The 23,539-nt window shown below is 36.5% G+C and overlaps 1 protein-coding gene and 1 pseudogene across 10 annotated transcripts in view; one reads left to right on the top strand and one right to left on the bottom strand.

The window, feature by feature from the left end:
• The window catches only part of ABI1 (abl interactor 1), a 113,967-nt gene that overhangs the window by 69,610 nt on the left and 20,818 nt on the right, over nucleotides 1–23,539 (bottom strand). For all 10 annotated transcript variants that reach the window (XM_028507551.2, XM_028507553.2, XM_028507550.2 and 7 more), the window contains exon 2: nucleotides 6,812–6,979. In XM_028507551.2, the coding sequence (XP_028363352.1) occupies nucleotides 6,812–6,979 (168 nt within the window). The remainder of the gene's footprint in view (nucleotides 1–6,811; nucleotides 6,980–23,539) is intronic.
• LOC118500021 lies at nucleotides 8,445–11,907 on the top strand (annotated as a pseudogene).

Below are 23,539 nucleotides of genomic sequence, written 5' to 3'. Positions count from 1 at the left end.
TCATATAGGATTAGGGACCACCTAGTGACCTCAGTCTAACTTAATTACCTCTTTAAAGACCCAATTCCAAATACAGTCACATTCTGAGGTACTGGTGTCTAATACTTCAACATAGAAGGTCTGTCTGGGGAAAGTCCAACTGTTATCAATATAACGACAACAGTTTGTGTGACAGTGATGTAATCCAGCAGCCAAGGAGAGTAGACTGAAATGCACGTGTGTGAACAATGACAACTTCACTGTACTAGTCAGTGAGGGCAGTAGATGCTGCTGAATAAGTATGTGTACTGTGTGGTTGTATTCAAAATGACTGAGCAAGTAGAGCAATGAATCTGCATCAAAGTTTGCACTAATGTCCTGGCTATTATAGCTCAGTGGACTGAGCACGGGCTGCGAACCAAAGGGTCACTAGTTCAATCCCAGTCAGGGCACATGCCTGGGTTTTGGACCAGGTCCCCAGTGGGGGCCATGTGAGAGACAATCACACATTGATGTTTCTCTCCCTCTCTTTCTCCTTCCCTTCCTCTCTCTTTAAAAATAAACAAATACAAATAAAAATAATTTTTGCATTAAGCTTGAATAGTCCTCCGCAGAAACTATTCAGATGATTCAGAAGGTCACAGCTATGAGCAACTGGTGATTGGCAGTTTCATCATGACAACACACCCAGTCATACATCAATTCCATGCAAAGTTTTTTGCCAAAACATCAAATCACCCAGATGACTCAGCCCCCCTACAGCCCAGATTTGGTGCTCTGCAACTTCTGGTTTTTCCCAAAACTAAAAGCACCTTTGAAAGAGCAGAGATTTCAGACCATCAGTGAGATTCAGGAAAATACGATGGGGCACCTGGTGGCAACTGGGAGAACTGTGTGAGGTCCCAAGGTTCCTACTTTGAAGGGAACTAAGGTGTCATTGTCCTATGTACAATGTTTCTTGTATCTTGTACTTTCTTTAATAAATGTCTCTATTTTTCATAGTGCATGGCTGGATACTCTGGACAGACCTTGTATGAATTGAAAAAACACAACTCAGCCCCTAACAAGTACCAAAGAAGAGTAGCATGCTTAATCTTAAAATTCATGAACTATCTTTAAGAAAACCTAAAATAAGTATCAATAGGCCATTAGGAATTAGCAGAAGTCACTTGATATTATGGATAAAGACACTAAAACTATCACTGAAGTCAATAAGGATGGACCAAGAATTGTATAACAAAGAGCCAGAAAAACTATAGATGGAAACATATTTATAAATTTGGGAGATTTTTATAACTGGAAACATGATGGCCAGTATATAATATTTTCTTCTGTTCATCAAAGTGCCCACTTTATTTTTTTAATTTTTTAATTATATTTTATTGTTCATATTATTACTAGTATACAATATTGGCAATACATATTACTGGGACTCCATAATGTAATGGTTCTCCATCTGTGGTCTAAAGACTTCTGGGGTCCCCGATATCCTGGTATTTTTAATGATGAGGTAGGGCAGAATGCCTGCTTGACTATGGTTGGTAGGATAATAATATGGGTATAATAGTTTACGGCTTTATTTTTAATATTTTGCCTAAAATGCCATATGGTGTGCTTGAGTGTGATATTGCTATGTTACAGAATTACATGCTTATGATTCTGTAATAAAGAAGGGACGTTATTTGTGCTGGACCCTGTATATTTTTGTATATGCCAGACTTTCTTCATATAGTTCAACCAAAATAACAAATCACAACAGATTAAATGCAACCACAAATATAAGAATCTATCTTTTGTTAAACAAAATATTTTAAAGATTTGCAGAAATGGAAGGAACAACATCACTCTTGCCCTGACTGGGTGGCTCAGTTGGTAAGAACATCATCCCATTCACCAAAATGTTGTGGGTTCAATCCTAGTCAGGGAGCACACAGGAGGAGACCAACTGATGCTTCTCTCTCTCTATTTCTCGTGCCCCCTTCCTCTCTCTCTAAAATCAATAAAATATCAAGGAGAAGATTTTTTTTAACTGCCACTCTTCTCACAGATTTTTTTATTTTGGATAATTATTTTTCATTAAAATGTTATTTGTATTAACATGTCCTAAGTTTATTTTACTGTTAAGTGGGTTAACATAAATATTTTAACTTATCAGTTTTAATTTCTGCTATGATAAGTACTGGACGATCTCCCCAAGTAAATCAAAAGTCTTTTAGATCTTCAATGATTTAATACGTTAAAGGAACATGAGAACAAAAAGTTTAAGAACCCAGAGCACTGATTCAATTAGCACTTCCAAGGAACTTACTCTACCTCCCTAGTCCCTGTAATAACTAGTTCTGCTTTGTTAGTTAAACCTAGGTTTACTCATGACAAAAAGTCTTCATAATGATAAAGGAGTCAATTATTTATCAATAGAACATTGCAAACCTAAGTATTTAGGTACCTAATAACACAGCTGTAAAATATATAAAATAAAAAATGATAAAAATTCAAAGAACAGGCTAATTCAAAATTATAGTTGGAGATTACAACATACCTTCCTTAATAATTAATAAGTAGATAGAAAAGATATAAAACTGAACACTATTATCAACCAATGTGACCTAGAGATTTACAGAATATTCCACACAACTACAAAAAAACTACATATTCTTCTCAAGTGCACACAAAAGACAGACTATATTACCAAGACAGACTATATTCTGGGTTATAGAATAATTCTTAATAAATTTGTTGAAACCAAAATCATATAAAGAATATTTTCTGTCTATTTTGCATTTAATTCGAAATCAACAGCAAAAAGGATCCTTCAAATCTTGTAATACTTGTAAACTAAATAACTCATTTTCAAATAACCGAAGTTTCAAAGAAGAATCAAATGGTAGAATTAGAAATTTCTTTGCGCTGAATAAAAAAGAAAGCATGACATATCAAAATTTATGAGTTATAGATAACACACTTGAGGGAAATTTACAAAGCTAAAACCCCTATATTAGAAAAGATAAAATGCCCTGGCTGGTGTGGCTCAGTTGGTTGGAGCATTATCCCATAACCAAAAGGTTGCAGGTTCAATTCCCAGTCAGGGCACATACCTAAAGTATGGGTTCGATTCCCCTGCCCAGGCACATATGTTCCCCAGGGCCAGGCATGTGGGATCCTCGGTCCAGGTGCATATGGGAGGCAATCAATCGATGCGTCTCTCTTGCATCAATGTTTCTCTCTCTCCCTTCCTCTCTCTATTGAAAAAAAAAAAAAGCAATGAAAATATGACCTTGGATGAGGATTAAAAAAGAGAGAAAGAAAAGACAAAGGCTCTCAATGCCTTCAGTTTTTACTATTAGAAAGTATAAGAGTAAATTAATCCCGAAACAAGGAAACAAAAGGAAATAATGAAGACCAGAATGAAAATCAACAGGAAACAGAAAACAACACAGAAGATTAATGAAACCAGAAGCTGAGGTATTTTTTAGACAAACTAACCACACTGGTCAATTAAAAAGAGAAAAGACACCCATTACCAAGATCAAAAATTAGTCATGTGATATCACTATAGTTCTATAGTTATTAAAATAATAAGAATGTTACTAACACCTTTATGCAAATAAATATAACTTTGATGAAATGGCCAAATAATCCTGGAAAAACACACAGCTCACTCAACATGAAACAGATAAACGGAATAGCTCTATATCTACGAAAGTAACTAAATATATAGTTAAAAACCTCCCTACCAAGAAAACTCTAGCTCCAGATGGCTTCACTGGTGAATTCTGTCAAACATTTAAAGAACAAATACCAATTCCACACACGCTTTTCCACAAAATTGAAGATGAGGAAAGAATGTCCAATATATTCTGTAAGAACAGATTTACACTGACACCAAAACCAGGCATTATTAAGAAAACTACAGACCAGTAACTCTCCAGAGCATAGAATCAAAAGTTATTAACAAAATTTTAGCAAAGTAAGACTAACAATCGATGAAATGGATAATACATCACAATCAAGTAGAGTTTGTCCCAGGAAAGCAAAGCCAATTTAACATTAAAAAAACTGTAATTCACCATATTAACGGACCAAAAAATATATACATGATCATTTCAACAGACACAAAAAGTTATTTGACGAAACCCATTGCCCATATCTGATAAAAACTCTCAGCAAACTAGCACTAGAGAGCAACTTCTGCCTAAAGCATACTTCTGAAAAACCAATAAACTTATAATCATAGTAAAAGACTGATGTTTTCCACTGAAATACGAACAAGACAAAGACGTCCTCTTTCACTATTCACATTCAACATTGTCTTAAAGCTTCAAACTAGCTCAGTAAGGCAAAAATAAAAAGAAAATGCAAGAAAAATAGAAGGGGAAAGAAGCGAAACTTTTTTAATAAACATGATCTTCTATGTATAATATAAAATCCAATGAGTCTACACAGTAACTACTATAACTATTAATGACTCTAAAAAGGATACAAAGTATATCAATATCAATTGCATTTCTGTGAATATAAACAAGAAATAATCAAGTTGAGATTGTAAAAATAATATAAAAATGCATACACTTACAATAGTCAAGTGCTGGAAACAACCTAAGTGCCCATCAATAAATGAGTGGATCAAAAAACTATGATACATTTACACAATGGCATACTATGCAGCAGAAAGAAAGAAGGAACTCCTACCCTTTGTGGCAGCATGGATAGAACTGGAGAGTATTATGCTAAGTGAAATAAGTCAGGCGGTGAAAGACAAATAACATATGATCTCACCTATACGTGGAACCTAATTAATCAACAAAAGAAAAAATGAGAAAAAAAACCCACAGACATGGAAATAGAGAACAAACTGACAGTGACCAGAAGGGAGGGAAGAGGAGAATAATGGGGGAAATACGAGGAAAGGTCAAGTCAAGAAACATGCACAAAGGACCCATGGACAGGAACAATGGGTTGAGAATCTCTTTGGGAGTGGGGGTTGGGTGGGACAGAGGACAGCAACAGGGGGGAAAAATTGGGACAACTAACTGAACAACAATAAAATAAATAAATAAATGTATGTGTATGAGCTATGTCTTGTTCTGATGGGATACACATATATATTTTTCAATGGGAAAATCAAATTGTAAATTAAAGTATATGATTCTGTTTTTATATGAAATAAGTCCTACATGTGTTTGTTTCTGGGAACATGAATAAAGGTGTAGGAAGGTGTTTAAAAAATGCATATACTTTAGAATAAATACGACAAAGATTTGCAAGGCTTAAATACTGAAATCCAAAGAGAAACCACATGAAAAGATGTTCAACATCATTTATCAATAGAAAAGGGAGATTAAAACCACAATAAGACACTACTACACACCTATTAGAATGGCTAAAATTAAAATTGACCACAGCAAGTGCTGGTGAGAATGTGAAGCAACTAGAACTCTCATTATTAGAGGTGGGAAAGTAAAATCATACAATCACTTTGGAAAACATTTGGCTATAAATTTGGTTATAATGTTAAATAGGTATCTACAGCTATTCCATTCAGTGCTACTTAATTTACACAAGAGAAATAAAAACAAATGATCATATAAAGACCTTTCCACAAATGTTCAGTTTCATTTGTAATAGACAAAACCTGAAAACAATCCAGATGTCCATCAACACGTGGATAAACAAAAATGTGGAACAACAGAACAGTTTTCAGCAATAAAAAGGAGTGAGCCATTTTTACATACAACATGGATAAATCTCAAAATAATTATGCTGATTGAAAGTAGCCAGAACAAAAAATAATAATAACGATGTGACTAAGTTAGTGAATTACAGTGGCTATTCACTATTAGAAAAATCTTTGCATTCCTCAAATAAACCTTGCCCAATCATTTTTAAAAAAGGGGTGGGGGAGTAGCCAGACAAAAAATAGTATATACCATTCATATAAGATTTTAGAAAATGTAAACTATTCCATAGTGACAGAAAGCCTAAGAAAAGGGAATGGAAAAAAGGAGTAACAGAGGAGTACTACAAAAAAATTTTTTTTAAGGTTTTATTTAGCCCTGGATGGTGTGGCTCAGTGGATTGAGTGCTAACCTGCGAACCAAAGGTTTGTCAGTTCAATTCCCAGTCAGGGCACACGCCTGGTTTGTAGGCTGGGTCCCAGGTTGGGGATGTGTAGGAGGCAACCACACACCAATGTTCCTCTCCCTCTCTCCTTCCTTTCCCCTCTCTCTAAAAATAAATAAATAAAATTTTTATTTATTTATTTTTATTTTTTAAAGGCTTTATTTTTAGAGAGAGGGAAAGGGAGGGAAAAAGAGAGGGGGAGAAATACCTATGTGAGAGAGAAACATCAATCAGTTGATCCACCCCTAACCAAGGACCTGGCCCACAACCCAGGCACATACCCTAACTGGGAATTGAACTGGTGACCCTTTGGTTCACAGGTTCCAGAGCAGGAGTATGAGGAAATTTTGGGAGAATGTTTATCATCTGGAACATATTGATGGTCTCATAGATAATGTACGTACCAAATTTTATAAAACTATAGGCTTTAATTGTGTGCAATTATTTTACTTCAAGAAAGTCTTAAAAGGAACAGAGTAAGTGGTAATGGCTGCACAACAATGTGATTATAATTAATGCCACTGACCTATACACTTAAAAATGGTTAAAATGTAGGCTTATACTGAACTCAAAGCTAGAGGTGAAAGTGGTAATAACCACAGTCAATCAGTAAGAAGATGAATAAAGAATCCATATATCCAGGCTACCTACTCCTTTGACAAATGCTGCCAATTGCTTAAATGTGAATTTAAAGCTGTTTACAAGTTGTTACCTGGGAGATGTGATTGATGGAAGACTCCATTCTCCGAAGCTGAGAGGCCTGGATGTCCAGCAATTGGAGTACATTGTTGGCCAATGCATTTATTTGATAAGCAACACTAGCTAGGGACTGGGTTGTGTAGGCTTTGGTCTCTTCTAAAGCTTTTCTCTTGTCTGTAGCCTGAAATAAGAAAAACAACCAATACTTAATTAACATTAATTAAACTCATATTCTATAAAAAAAAACCCAACTCAATCAAAAAACTTACCAGGCCAATCTGATAGTCTCAGGACACCTGTAAAGCCATGGCAGAAATCCCTATCAGCCAGATGTGAACTACTTCCTCCTGAGTCGCCCATCCACTGGGGTGCACTAAAGGAACCACCAAGCAACTGACATCAGAGGCACACTGTAACACTTGGTGCCAAGTTGCTTCAAGTCTCATAATCATCAATTTCTTGCATTATATCTTTAGGACCTGATGTTAGCCCAAGCTCCCAACCCACTGTTGAGATTTTAGCTAAACGAGTTCATAATACTGCTGCCTTGGCATCTATTTGGTGTGTCTAATGAGCCTGAAGGGCTCTTGAACTGACACTAGCTCCTCCACCAAGTACATACCCTCGATAACAGCCCTCAAGAGTTAAAGAATGAATGCTTTCCACTAAAATAGGAACTAGACAAAAATGTCCACTTTCACTACTCATTCAACAGTGTCTTTAAGCTTCAAAGTAGTACAATAAATAAACACGTTCTTGATATGACTCCCCCTCCTCAAGGCCCTTTGTCTCTTCTGCCTCCCAGCTCTTTCCCCTTTTGTTTCCCTTAGATAAGACCCCATCACCATTGGAGATTATCAAAAACCTGCTCTCTTTGGTTTGAATTGACCAATCCAGCCTTAGCCCAGGAACCCCAAAGCACTCTACCCACAGACCCTAACTGAAGGCATTTGCCCCAAGTCCTGCTGCTGATACTCTGTACACACTCTGCACTAACCTCCCCCATGTGTATATCCTCAAGGCATACTGTATACCTCCTCCAGAACCTATAAGTAATAAAACTTCTCTATTTTACTTCCCTTTCAGTCTTTTGTTGAACTTTGACTCACCATCTGATTATATCCCAAGGTTCTACTTATCTAATGTTAACAAAAAATCCTAACACCCACTAACAATGATATAGACTAAATTCATTCTACCTTATATTCCTGTTTACATTAATCACCATTAGAATCCTACCTTTCTGTTATCCATTATGATCAAGAATCTCATCTACACAAAAACTGTTAATCTTACAACCCAATCCTCTACTCACCCATTCTTCCCAAACTCCTATACCTAACTCAGAGTAAGGTGGTGAGCAAAGTTCAAAGTGAAGTTCAAAGACAAGTGATAAAACTATGGTGGCTGGAGGGGAAGCAACTTATATCACAAAGGGTAAATATCATTAATAATCTAAAAATGAAGAAAGGCCAAGAATCAATGAGGAGAGAAATGAAAAAGAGATCTAACAGTTCACAAGCAGTGCTTGTGTTCAAGTAACCCTTATTTTACTTAATAATGGACCCAAAGCATAATAGTGATGCTGGCAATTCAGATATGCCAAAGAGAAGCCATAAAATGCTTCCTTTAAGTGAAAAGGTAGAAAGTTCTTGACCTAGTAAGAAAAAAAATTTGTATGCTGAGGCTGCTAAGACCTACAGCACAAATGATTTTTCTATCTGTGAAATTGTGAAGGAAAAGGAAATTCATGTTAGTTTTGCTATAGCACCTCAAACTGCAAAATTTATGGCCACAGTACATGGTAAGTACTTAGTTAAGCTGGAAAAGGCATTAAATTTGTGAGTGGAAGACATGAACAGAGATCATACTGACATAACTTTTATTACACTATATTGTTAAATTGTTCTATTTTATTATTGTTAATATTACTATAACTAGTTTATAAATCAAACTTTATCATAGGTATAAATGTAGTATAGAAAAAAATATAGTACATATACAGTTCAGTACTATCCCCAGTTTCGGGTATCCACTGGGGGTTTGAAGCATATCTCCTGTGGATAAGGGGGACTACTATACTAAATAATGTCAAGAAATATCATTATTACCACTACATCATGATCTGCAGAATATTGCTAAGGTGAAAAAACAACATGAAAAAAGATGTTTACAGAATGCTAACTATTTAATTGGAAAGGGGGGAAGACAGAAAAATATATGCTTATATTCTTCAAGAAAGAATAAACCACTACTTTTATTTTTAATTATATAAGGGTGAGCACTTAAGTTGGAAGGAACATGGATAAAATTCTTCAAGCATTACCCTGTTTAGTAGATTTATTTTAGGAACTGTGTAAATAATTTACACAATGAAACAAAATGAAAACTTAAAAAGTAATTCCCCAAAATTAAATATAAAATTAATCAATGAGCCTAACTATGCATCCAATTAGTGGCTTAACCAGAGAGGAAACATTCTAAAAGTGACTTCAAAGCACAGGAATTTGATTGTATACTCATAATGGGATTTAATCCTGAGGACAAAAAAATAATTGAAAGAGGAGGAAAAAAACTGAAACTGTTTTCAATCATTTTATTCCTAATGGTAGTTTCAGAATTTTTATCCTGAGACTGTTGTTTGTGTAGTGTGGGATAAAGGAAGTCATTCATTATGTTTTGTCATTGAGAACTGAGATTTTTGGCATGGTTCAAAAGAAATTCTGATGTAAGACAAAGTTAAGAAAAAAACTGTAGCTCTGGATCTAAACTGAAAGCATCAGTTTGAACCCAATTTGTATTTTTTTCATATCATAATCAATATACTAGTTCTGTCCAACGAAAAGGCCTAACTGTATAAAACATGGTGACTATAGTTGATAACATCGTTTTATATAACTGAAATTCACTAAGAGAGTAAAACTTAAATGTTCTCACCAAAAAAGGAAAGATAAACATGTGAGGTGACGAATGTGTTAACTAAATGGGAGAAATCCTTTTACAATGTATGTACGCTTACATCAAATTATCACGATGTAAACTTTATATATCTTACAGTTTTGTCAATTATAGTTTAGTAAGCCAAAGGGGGAAAGAGAAAATAAAAGATCTAAAAACAACGACTGCCTAACAGCTATGCAGCACCCCTTATTATTCAAATTGTGATCTCTCATATTATTCTCCAAAGCAATAAATCAGGGCTCCTAGATGGCTACAGGTCTAGGACAAAAGATGTGCAAGATACACTTGGAACATGTATATCACAAAGAATGTGGAAGGAACAAGGACCACTCTAGGGTCAGGTCAAAAGGACTCAGTAATCAACTGCAATAAGCTGCAATATAGGCCAATGATGGGACAATGCAAACATCAATGAGGATAATTATAATAGAATTATAGTCTGTAACAATATTAAAAAATAAAAACTAAAAGTCACTGGCCAGTTTTGGAGGCGGCTAAGGACCACCTCATCTAGGGAAGGGAGAGGGCAGCTTTATTAAAGTATGAAATATATAAAATACAACATACTTAAGTATGCCTTCTTTTCAAGCTTGGTATTTGGGTGATGGGTTTCCACATGAGTTCAAAATGTGTATCATGAAGTGTTTGGGGCCCATTTACCCCGGCCATTGCATGTTTGTCCATGACTGCAAGGTGTTCCAGTTTTGTAAATCCACGTGTCATAAAAGCTTGACAAAAAAACACAATCCTCAAAAGGTCAGGTGGACTAAAGCATTCTGTAAAGCAGCTAACAATGGATGATTCATCTGAATTTGAAAAACACAGAAATGAACCTGTCAAATACCAGTGAGAGCTAAGGAATGAAACAACTGATGAGTTGACACAATGAAGAGTCAAACAGATCAAACAGAAACATCAAACTAAATTTATAATTAACAGGTTGGAGAAAAATAAAGAACTACAGAAAGCTCAGGACATCAAAGAAGTCAAGCAAAACATTTATCTCATCCAGGCCATTTTTGCATGCAAAAGAAAGCAGCTGGAAGGCCAAAATAGTACAGAAATTACAAGAGGATATGGACATGTAAGTTGTTTCTCACAATCTTACTGTCTACCCATTTCTATGAGTGCACTAGAAAATCTGCTTTAGAGACTTAGAATGTCTAAGTTATTATTTCTTACAAAAGGTGACTCAAATGAAAAGGTAATTAAAAATATATCTCTTCTATATTGCTGTCTGCAAAACATCAGATATCACAGATACCAGGTGGTACCTTACCACCTAGTGCATTAATGAAGTTAAACCTTTACCAATAGATGTACTTATGTAGATCATGAAAATTCTGTAAATACAGAAGTGAATTGTGGACATAAAATGATTGCACCACATGGATGATGACACTAGGCAGCATTTCTGTGATAACTAAAGGCAAAAATTTATGGCTAGTGACATAAAAAAATTTTCCTTGCAGTAAAAATATCCCCTTTATTAACGTTATAGAAAGAGGGATACAACAAGGAACTAACAATCTGTACGATAATTAGCCTCAAGTACGAATATCTTTTGTTTTGATTTCAGTATTTCATGTTTTAGTTTATTCATATCTTAGAGGAACATAATGGCCTCATATATTGAAGCCTAATTCTAATGGACTATTTTGACCTGGTTTAACTATTTGGATAGGCAATGGACACTGGGGGTGAGAGCTGAATGGTCTCTTTCTGAAATGGCACTCTGCTGTAGAATTCCCACTTTTGAGAAAATTCTAACATGAGATTCCTAGTAGAACAAGCTCAACAATGATTTAGAGGCAGAGGAATACAAAGCCTTTTAAAATCTACAATGTGCTTTTCTTTCAAAAAGCTGTTTTGGAAAATTTAAATTATGGGTAGAATATTTACACATTATTTGCCCATAAAATCATATCTATAGTAAGTACATACGTATTTGTTACTTAAAGGTACTAAACAAAGGTATGAAGTATCAATTACTTGGGAGAAAGTAACTTTGCCCATATGTACTACTCAAGTAGGAGATATATTTAAAGAAAAATACATACTTAATACTTAAAAAGAAAATTTAAGCAACTCAATGCATTTTAACAAATGTATACAGTAGTGTAACCACCAGCAGAAGCATGATAAAGAACTTTTACACGTCATTTCCTTTACAATCAACTCCCTCCCCATTCTCTTGACCCTGGAAAACCACTGATTTTCTTTCTGCACTACAGTTTTGCTTTTTCTAGAGTTTCCTATGAATGGAATCAAAAGTATATAGTCTTCTGTGTCTTGCTTCTTTCACTTAGCATATTGCTCTTGAAATTCATCCTTATTGCTAAGTGGTATTCCATTGTATGGGTTTATCACAATTTGCTTATCCACTTACTAGCTGATAAACATTTGGGTTGCTTCTAATTTGGGGCTACTATAAATAACATTGCTATGAACATTTTTAGTCTAAGTCTGTGTAGGAATATGTTTTCAATTCTCCTGGGCAATACCTAGGTAAATATCTTGGAGAAGAACTGCTACATCCATGGTAAGTTAAGTACTGTATATGTTTAATGTTGTAAGAAACTGCCAAAGTAGTGGTACCATGTGGCGTTCCCACCAGCAACGTAGGCCAAATTCTACTTTCTCTACATCCTTGACAACACTTGGTATGGTCAGTCGTTTTAATTTTAACCATTCTAGTAAGTATACAGTGATATCTCATTGTCGTTTTCATTTCCATTTCCCCATCAAATCATGATGTTGAGCCTCTTTTAAAGGACTTATGTACCATCTAATTCTTCTTTGATAAAATGTTCAAATCTTCCACCCATTTTTTAACTAAGTTGTTTGCCTTCTTACTGAGTTCCTTACACAAGCCTCTTATCAGACAGACTTTGCAAATATTTCTCAGTCTGTAGCTTGTCATTTCATGATTTTCAAAGTCTTTGAAAATAAAATGTTTTTCTATAGATGAAATCTAACTTATCATTTTTTATTTTATATTTAATGATTTTTATGTCATATTTTTTAAAATATTTGCCAAACTTAATCAAGGCCACTAAAATTTTTCTCTCATGTTTTCTTCTAGAAGTTTTATAATTTTTGCTCTTGCATTTACAGTGATGGTGTATTTCATATTAATTTATTGCACATGGTGTGAGTTACGATAATGGTCAAATTCTTTCATTGCATATAGATATCCAATTATTCTACCATCATTTGTTAAAAAGATTATTTTTTCTTCCGTGAACTATCTTGGCAGTTTACTCAATAATCAATTGATTGCATGAGTGTGGGGCTACTTCTAGACACCTCTGGGTTCTAATGATATAGCCCTTTTTTTACTATTTTTTAAGTTTTATTTATTTTTAGAGAGAGGAGAAGGGAGTGAAAGAAAGGGAGAAAGTGAAGGAGAAAAGCATTGATCAGTTCATCTCTAGCACACCCCCAACTAGAGGACCTGGCCTGTAACCAGGCATGTGCCCTGACCAAAATCTAGCCAGTGACAGTTCGGTTCATAGGATGGCACCCAACCGACTGAGCCACTCGTCAAAGCTATTGATATATCCCTTGAGCCTCATCTAGTACTATACTGTATGGACTACTATAGCTTTTGTAAGTTCTTAAGTCAGGTTCTGCAAGTTCCCCAAATGTTTTTTTCTTTTTCAAGATTGTTTAGGATATTCAAATTCTTTTGAACTTTCATATAAATTTTAGAATCAGCTTGTTAATTTCAACAAAAGAGCCTGATGAAATTTTGACTGAGATTGTACTGAAGTTATATGTCATCAAACTTGGGGAAAACTTGCATCTTAACAATGTTAACTTCCAATCCATGAACACAATAACTATCTCCTATTATTCAGGTCTCTTTTAAATTTCCTTAGCAAAGCTTTTTAATTTTCACATGCTGGTTGCAGACACTTCACTATATTTATACCTGTATATTTCATACTTTTTAATTGTATCATGAAGAGGACTGTTTTATCATTTCAACTGCCTATTATTCATTGCAAGCACATAGAAATACAATTGACTTTTGAACACTGACCTCTCAATTCTACAACACTGCTAAATTCACTAACTGTCGTTGCTTTTCTGTAAGATTCCTTTGGATAGTCTACAAAGACAATCAATCAGTAGCTAAATCAAATACATCAGTCTTCCCTAAAAAGTTACGCTGTTTGTAAATAAAGACAATTCTACTTCTTTCTTTCTAATCTGTAATACTTGTTTCTTTATCTTGCTCTACTGCACAGGCTAGAAACTTCAGTCCAATGTTAAACAGAAGTAGCTGTTCCTTGCATTAGAGGGAATACATTCAATCTTTTATCATTAAAACATCAAATGTAGGGATTTTTGTAGACACTCTTTATGAGGCTATGGAACAACCACCTATTCTTAGATTGTTTACCAAACTTGACCGTTCAATCTTGAGTGAGACTGAGTAATTTTCAGTCATCCGTTGTATTCTCGAATTTCACCTGTTTTCTTATTTTCAGTGTACTTGATTCAAACTGCACACTTCTTTGTTTTGTCTTACACGAGAGGAGGAGACTGTTAGCTTTGCATTAAAATGTATTCCCCCTTCCTCCAGAACATAAAATTACACTTTTATTTTCCTGCTTCCCTAACTGCTTGGTCACATAACTAAGCATTGTCAATGGGATGATAGCAGAAATGGATTCCACTTCCAGGCCTAGTGAATCTCTGAGGCATCAGATAGAAATGGTAAGTCAAGGCCTGAATAACACAGTGGGGACTACCAATCAAGTCATACCAATAAAGATTTAATCATGAGTCCTAGGTTGGTGGTTCAGTTGGTTGAGGCATCACACTGAATACCAAAAGGATGTGGGTTCCATTCCCTGTCAGGCATGTACCTAAGCTGCAGGTATGTGCCAAATATTTCACATCAGTGAGTCTCTTCTCTCCCCTACTCACCTTCCTCTCTCTCTGAAATCAATAAATAAATCTTCAGGTAAGGATTTTTTTTTTTAAAGAAGGCCCCACAATTATCTTCCAAGCTGCAGACACCAATGCTATACCTTTTGATGCTGGTCCTTTTTTAGTATTATTTTTAGGTTTTATTTTTTTATTTTTAGAGAGAGGGCAAGTGAGGGAGAAGAAAGGGAAAGAAATACTGATGTGTGAGAGAAACTTCGATCAGTTGCCTCTTGCATGCCCTTATCCAGGGGACCCAGACCACAAACTAAGCATGTGCCCTGATTAGGAATCGAACCAGCGACCTTTTGGCTTGTAAGCCAGCACACAATCCACTAAGACACAACAGCCAGGGCTGATGCTGATGCTTTCTTATCTTATTCGTGCCAAAACAAGATTGATGGTACCAGCATATGATGTAGAACTAACTGTAAACAATGACTAAGTTTTCCCTGCCTCATTCAACTGGAACTCCTCATGAGGCCACAGGTGTAGGATGAGAGTGAAGAAGCAAAAAAGAGTATGAATCACAAAACAGGTATATAAAATATTCAATAACTCCCAGTCAAGATGGAGGCATAGATAGATATGCTTCACCTCCTCATGCAACCACAAAAAAGAGTTACAACTAAGTCTCAAAACAAGTAACACCCAGAACTGTCAGAAAATTGAACTGTATGGAAGTCCAACTGTCCGGGATTTAAAGAAGCCACATTCATCAAGATGGGTAGGAGGGGTAGAAACACAGAGACAAGGCAGAGAGGCATGGAGACACAGAGTGGTGTGAAGAGGAGGTGGTAGCAGAATGGGCACAGACAATCCCACATTCACATGTGGTGAATAAAAATCAGAAGGGAGCCCTAGCTGGTGTGGCTCAATGGATTGAGTGCCAGCCTGCGAAATCAAAGGGTCGCCAGTTCAATTCCCAATCTAGGGCACATGCCTGGGTTGTAGGTCAGGTCCCCAGTAGAGGGTGCTCAAGAAGCAATCACACACTGATGTTTCTCTCCCTTTCTCCCGCCCTTCTCCTCTCTCTAAAAATAAATAAAATCTTTTTAAAAAAAAAATCAGAAGGGATACTTTGGGAGCAAGCATTCCCAGCCCCAGGCCAAATGGCACAGCCTAAGGTTCTAGCACTGGAAGATAAATCAAAGTAACTTCTGGCTGTAAAAACCAGTTGGATTTAGAGCAGCAGAAAAAAAACTGCCTAATTTTCAGGGAACACCACTTTAAAATATACATAAACCTACCCACTCTGGGATTCAACACCAGGGCAAAAGCTAAAGGGGCACCAGTCACACACAGGAAGTGGGTGAAGTTACTGGAAATAGGGCAAGTGCCAGACAAACACCCAGAAGCCAAACAGAAGCACAGTCACCTCTCCATGCCCTCCCCTCACACAGAGCCACAGAACTACAAAGCAGTGAAGTGTACTGCTCCACCCTGATGGTTATCCAAGACTTCACCCCACACAATTTACAAGTGCCTTTTATAGGGAGTCAAAACAGCTCTACCTAATATACAGAAACAAACACAGGGAGACTGCCAAATTGAGAAAACAAAGAAATATGGCCCAAATGAAAGTACAGAACAAAACCCCAGAAAAAGAACTAAATGGAATGGAGATAGCCAACCTATCAGATGCAGGGTTCAAAACACTGGTGGTCAGAATGCTCAAAGAACTCATTTAGTACAGCAACAACATAAAGGAAGAAATGAAGGTTATGCTAAGTGAAATAAAGAAAAATATACAGGGAACCAACAGTGAAGGAAAGGAAACTGGGATTCAAATCAACAATTTGGAACATAAGAAAAAAACATTCAACCAGAACAGAAAAAAGAAACAAGAATTCAAAATAAAACAAGGACAGTATAAGATGACTCTGGGACATCTCCAAACATGCCAACACCTGAATCATAGGGATGCCAGAAGCAGAAAAGGAAGAGCAAGAAACTGAAAACTTATTTGAAAAAATCATGAAAACTTCCCTAATTTGGTGAAGGAGGTAAACATACAACTCCAGGAAGCACAGAGTCTCAAGCAAGTTGAACCCAAAAAGGAGCACACCAAGACACAACATAATTAAAGTGCCAAAGTTTAAAGATAAAGAGAGAATCTTAAAAGCAGCAAGAGAAAGGCAGACAGAGACCTACAAAGGAGTTCCCATTAGACTATCAGCTGATTTCTCAAAAGAAACTTTGCAGGCGAAAAGGAGCTAGCAAGAAGTATTCAAAGTGATGAAAAGCAAGGACCTATAACTCAGATTACCCTATACAGCAAAGCTATCATTTAGAAGGGAAGGACAGATAAAGTGCTTCCCAGACAAGGTAAAGCTGAACGAGTTCATTCATCATCACCAAGCCATTATTACATAAAATGTTAAAGGGATTTATTTAACAAAAAGAAGAAAATCAAAACTATGAACATTAAAAAAGCAACACAAAACTATTGACAGCTGAAACAAACAAACCAAAAAAAAAAAAAAAAAAAAAAGGCAAACAATCAGAACTGGAACAGAACCATAGGTACATAGATCATTCAGAGGGATATTGGCTGGGAGGGGAAGGTACACGTATTAAAAGGCATAACTGGTAGATAAATAATAGGGGGATATTAAGAATATTATAGGAAATGAAGAAGCCAAAGAATTATGTGCACGACCCATGAGCATGAACTAATAGGGGAATTCCTGGAGGGAACAGAGGTACCAGGTGGAGGGGTGATACTGCTAGAGAGAAGCAAGTACCAGGCAGAGGGGGGCAGAGCTGGAGAAATCGAGACAACTATAATAACAATATAATTTAAAAATATTCAATAATAAAAGCAGGTTATAAAATGATTATGTACCTTTTTCAAATAATTGTGCATATGAACACAAAAACATAAAAGAAATTTTATGAATATATTAACAGTTATCTCTAGGTAGTAAAATATGGGTGGTTTAATATTCTTTGTATTTTTTTTGGATCCAATTTTTCCAATGATCATTACTTCAATAATCAGAAAAAATGATTATTTTAACCACACAAATTCTCTTGATACAATCTTTTTTTTAAAGGTTTTATTTATTTATTTTTAGAGAGGGAAGGGAGGGAGAAAGAGAGAGAGAGAGAAACATTAATGTGCAGTTGCTGGGGGTCATGGCCTGCAACCCAGGCATGTGCCCTGACTAGGAATCAAACCTGCAACACTTTGGTTCGCAGCCCATGCTCAATCCACTGAGCTACTCCAGCCAGGGCCTCTTGATATAATATTAATAGGAAAATAAAACAGAAGATGTATCTGTATATATATAGTATGACCAAATTTTGTTTGGTATAAATACCTATACAAACTGACTCACCAGATACATCAGCACGTTAGCAGTTGAATTATAAATGATTTGTGCTTTCATTCTGTGACATTTTCAAGTAAACATGTAACTGCAATCAACTTGCAGACACCAAAAGACTAAGAGTAAGCTAATGATACCTCACTATCACACTTCCAAATATGAAGAGGAAAACAGAACTTGAATCCTTGATGACACTGAGCTAAAGAATTAGCCAACCTTGGGACAATCTTACCTTGCAATTTCTGGTAATATAAAATGATGTTCTCTAGTATTTAAACCTAATTGATTTTTGTTACCTACAACCAAAAATATATCCTAAATAATTTAATTTTACATGGGGAAGAGGGAGAATAAGTTTTTAAAAAAAAGTCTTCATTAAACTTAAAAGTGACAATTTATAGTAATACTCCTTAGTCATGGGGTAACTCCTAAATTACAAAGGCTATTTTTTTCTAAACTAGTCTATTAATTTACAGCTGATTGTGTTACTCCTTAAAATGTCATCTGAGAAATCAGTCTAGTTTGCCCTTCCCATATGGCAATTATATTTCAATCTGTATTAGTCTGTTCATAATAAAATATCATACAGGTTTAAACAACAGAAAATTATTTTCTTACAGTTCTATAGGCTGGAAAATTCAAGATTGGGGTTGTGTCTTGTGAGAGTTCACTTTCTGGCTTGCACATGGACCCCTTCCTGTGTCCTCACATTGTGAAGAGAGACTAATCTCTGATCCCTCTTTTATAATGATATCAGTTCTATGGAATCTGGGATTCACCCTAGACCTCATTTACCCCTTAATCACCTCCTTCAAGACCTTACCTCCAATACAGTCACATGGAAGGTTAGGATTTCAACATATAAATGGGGGAGACATAATTCAATCCACAGCTTAATCTTTCTTCTCAAACATTAATACAGCCTTCTTACAAATACCCAAAATAAAATCTTGATAGTAATACTTTTTATCAGTTATGCATAACTATTTAGTTTTCAAAACACGTTCACATAGAAAACTAAGCAAACATCTTGGTTTCACAGATAAAGGCACTATATCAAACTCGGAAATACTAATTTGTCCAAGGATACCCAAACTAGTAAATGAAGAAGCTAAGACTAGAACCCAGATCTGAATTCTAGTCCAATGCTCTTTACAATGCTTTTAATCTTATCATACGCACTCAAGCAACAGAAATTTTATTTCACATAATGTTCTAAACAACAAAAGCAGCTTGAAGGTAAGGGAAGGGCAAAGAGCAAAAGACAGGGTTCAAAGCATAATGAAATGAACGTTAGCTTTGGAGGTGAGCAAGCTTAAGCAGTCAGCAGGCCCAAAGGGGAAACAGACCACAAGGCTAGAGAAATCTGGTAAGCCCTTAAGGAATTTAGACTTCCTGGGCCACTGAATAATTTTCAGGAAGAGGCATGGCTGGTTTTTGGCTCCATAAAGATTACTTCAGCTGCAGTTTTATGAAATGGACTGGAAAATACAGAGAAGACAAGAGTGGAAACAGGAATTCTGTTTTAGTATGTGCTCTCTACCACACACAAGAAAGGCATCTTTATGTTAAATATTCCCACTTTAACACTGAGGGAAAAAATTTTGGTGAGGTTAAGTAACTTGCCCAAAGTAACATGGCTAAGAAACAATAAAGCCATTTTGTCCCCAAAGGTCATAGTGTTCCACTATGCCACACTGCATCCCGTCTATAATCCTAAAAGTGAACAAAGTATAGTTCTAATGTGTCAGAGTGGAATTTCTAAAGTATATTCTCTAAGATAATACTTTACCACTCCAAGTCATCATTAACTAATTTCTGTACCACATAAATGTTTTTTAACAGGATGAAAAGAGTTTTATTTATGCATGCAACACATATATATGTGAGAAAACTTGAGTAACTCAAAAAAGGTGATTATACTTTGAGGCTTCTATACCATCTTAACCAAGGACAACAAATTGGAGAGAAGTGACCAAAGGAATGAGAAATTTGGGCTCCCGAGTGTGATAAATTGTTGCAAGGAAACTAGGAAAAGTATGGTAGATAAACGTTGTTTAGTAAGGTTTGTTATGTGTACCACATGAATTTTAATTAACTGGAAGGAAGAGACTAGAGAAAGCTTTCTCAGGAGAGCTGAGAATGTTTTTGATCTATAAAACAATTAATGCTCTATGCATGGGTTCTATAAATGAAACAAAAATTAAACATCTAGCCCTGGATTGAGCACTGGCCTGTGAACTAAAAGGTCGCCAGTTCAATTCCCAGTCAGGGCACATGCCTGGGTTGAGGGCAAGGTCCCCAGGTGGGGGCACATGAGAGGCAACCATACACTAATGTTTTCTCTCCCTCCCTTCCTCTAATAATAAATATTTTTTAAAAAATTAAACATTTAACACTTTCTACAGTATTCCTCATCAAAGTAACAAATTTATATCTTTCATTCATATCCAAATAGATGTGACTTTGCAAGGAAATTACTTAAGAGAATGTAGTATAATGCATAATTTCACAAACTGCTAGGTAAGGTGGTTGTTAATACCGTCACAATCAGCCCACCCTGAATTAACTGATTTAAAAACAAAGTACTTCTGCTTTAAAAAAAAAAAGGATCCTATAAATACCAACAAAAGTACCTTGTCCTACCACTGACTATTTTCCCACTTATACCAGTTTACAATACAGTCTTACAGAATTAGTCTTGGTTGTCTCCATTCTGTGATTTAATAGCCATATTTTCCAAATCAAAAATCAGAACTAGTATGATACTATCTGACAAACTACATTTACCCTAACTTCTTAACCTGTTACATGAAAGTAAAATAATAATAAAAGTGTGAGAATCAGTTGAGACATCTTTATTGAAATCAACTAAATTATTAACTTATAGATATTCCAAAAATAATACAATATATAGTCATTCTCATACCTATTCCAAATAAAAATCTGGCAGGTGAACAGAGAAATATTCTGTTCATACACATCAATTATAACATAGAAAGAGACAAAAAGGGAAAATATTTTATTTATAAATTACTATATATGGAATCCAAACCAAATAATTTAACCAAGAAGAAATCCAAGTACCAATTAAAGGTAAACAAAAGCATTAAAAAGAAAACTAACAAAATATGTATAAGACCTATACAAGCAGTACCACAAAACTCTGATGAACAAAATAAACAATTAAATGAAAGAAGAGATATTTCATGGTCATGGATAGAAAGACTCCCTATTGTCAAGATGTTACTTCTTCCCAAATTGATCTATAAATTCAATGTAATCCCAATAAAAACCCCAGCAAGTTATTTTGTAAAAATCAGCAAAGTGATTCTGAAGTTTATATGAAATGGTAATGTCACCAAGACAGCCAAAGACACCCTTCATCAAATCCACCTTCAACAACAATGTGGCATCCATCCACAGACACAAGTGCCTCTGTGGGAGCTGTGGGATTTAGAGAGGAGACTGTGAAATGTTAGTGGAATCCAAGATCAAAAAGAGCTGTTGTAGAGAGGCCTGCACCCAGGCACTGACCCAACTGTGCTCTTGGCTACAGAGTTAGAACCAGCTCCATACCAGAGGACTCAGCTACAGCCCCATTTAGCTTTGCTTATGACACCAGCACCAAATACTAAAGGACCTGGGAGGACTCTCACCCATTTGTGCATTAGGTAATAGACATATGGACACTGATCCTAGATGTGGATTCTGAAGTGGCCCGTGAAATGGCTCGAATCCCTTGCAGCTATAGTCCAGGAGCTCCCATAGAACAATAATTTAGACAATCGCCACAGACAAGAGAACCTTTGTGGAAGTCCAGGAGTGTAGTGGGTAAGTTCCAGCCCACCAGTGGAGCAAAAAAATCTAAGTTACTATGGACTGGAAAGGATAAGATAAACATTTTGATTTTAATCAAGTTTATCCCACCTAGAAGACAGCACAGCTCAATGCCAAGAAAGCTCTTCTCAGACAATAATTTCTCCCAGAGGTAATGTGAGAGTGTGTGAGGGAGTGCCCTACTCCCCCGGCTTTGTGACACACTGCCAAAGAAGCCTATTTCTCTCTCGCCGCATCCAGAAATACCAAGTAGTGAGCAGCTAGGAGACCGGCATTTACACCTCCAAATGAAACAGGTTGTGGATCTTACTAAGTAGGTCAAAAACTCCATTTAAAAAGCCTGGGCCATGAGCTGCTAGGAAAGCTCTGCCTGGAGATTCCCCCAAACTGCCCCACAGGCACTGCCAGTGCCTCATGTGCCTGACCCACACACACCCCCACCTCAGCACTGGCTCCTAGGGTGAGTGAGCTTTTTGCAAAAGGCCAGTGAGCATGCATGGAAACCAGCACAAATCTGCAGGCCTGAGAGAGATCATAAACTTGGGCTTGCAAGGCCCACCCTTGGGAAAGCAAAGAGGAGGCTGTTAGCAACCAGCCTGGTGCTTTGCAGATTGCGAGAAGACATACAACTTAAGAATTCTGCCACAAGGAGGAGCAAGAAACATTGAGCAGGCATGTATACATAAGACCTGAAAAAGCACCTGAATCCCTAGCAGAGCTGACAGAAGCTATTCCTCCTGTGAACTCAATCAATAAAAACCAAAGGAGGTGACTACTACTTCAAATGTGAAAGACAGCAACACAGAATTCAAGTAAAATGAAAATTCAAAGAAACATAAAAACCATCAAAGGCTCACAATAATTTTCCAGTAACCAACACCCAAAGGCATGGGAATGCTTCAATTAACCCAATAGGGGCTTCTGGCCAACATGGAGGCATAGGTAGATATGCTTCGTTTCCTTGCACAACCAAAAGAAGGATAACAACCAGTTTAAAAACAAAAACCAATCAGAACTGCCAGAAAATCAGACTGTGTGGAAGTTCAACAACCAAGGAGTTAAAGAAAAAAACATTCATCCAGATTAGTAGGAGGGGCAGAGGTGGGCAGTTGGGACAGAGAGGACATGCGGCAAGGCAGCAGCTGGTGGACCAGGTGTACCTCCTGGTTTATCCCACATTCGTGTACAGATAAACTAGGAGGTACAATTGGAAAGGGAGACAGACCACACAACACAGGGTTCCAGCGCAGGAAAATAAAGCCTCAAAAACCTCTGGCTATAAAAGCTTAAGGTGGTTGCCACAACAGGAGAAAGTGCCAGTCTAACAGGAGGGTCCGCTGGAGGGGCCCACAGAGTCCTAGAATATACACAAGAAGCCCACCCACCTGGGAATCAGCACCAGAATAGCACCTTGAAGGGCGAAATTCCACAATTTGCATGTGGGTGATGGGGGAAGTGACTGAAAGCAGAGCGAAAGCAGAGGAAGTGACACTGGTCTCTGACCCCTCCCCCACATACAGCACTGCAATACAGTGAAGTGGGTTGCCCTACCCTGGCCAATACCTAAGGCTCTGCTCCTTACAACATAACAGGTGCATCCAAAGAAATATGGCCCATATGAAAGAACAGATCAAAACTCCATGAAAAGAACTAAGTGATGAGGA

The sequence above is a fragment of the Phyllostomus discolor genome, chromosome 1 (genome assembly GCF_004126475.2).
Source record: "Phyllostomus discolor isolate MPI-MPIP mPhyDis1 chromosome 1, mPhyDis1.pri.v3, whole genome shotgun sequence".
NCBI lineage: Eukaryota > Metazoa > Chordata > Mammalia > Chiroptera > Phyllostomidae > Phyllostomus > Phyllostomus discolor.
The sequence above is the reverse complement of the archived record's forward strand: the minus strand, read 5'-3'. Positions and strand labels throughout refer to the sequence as shown.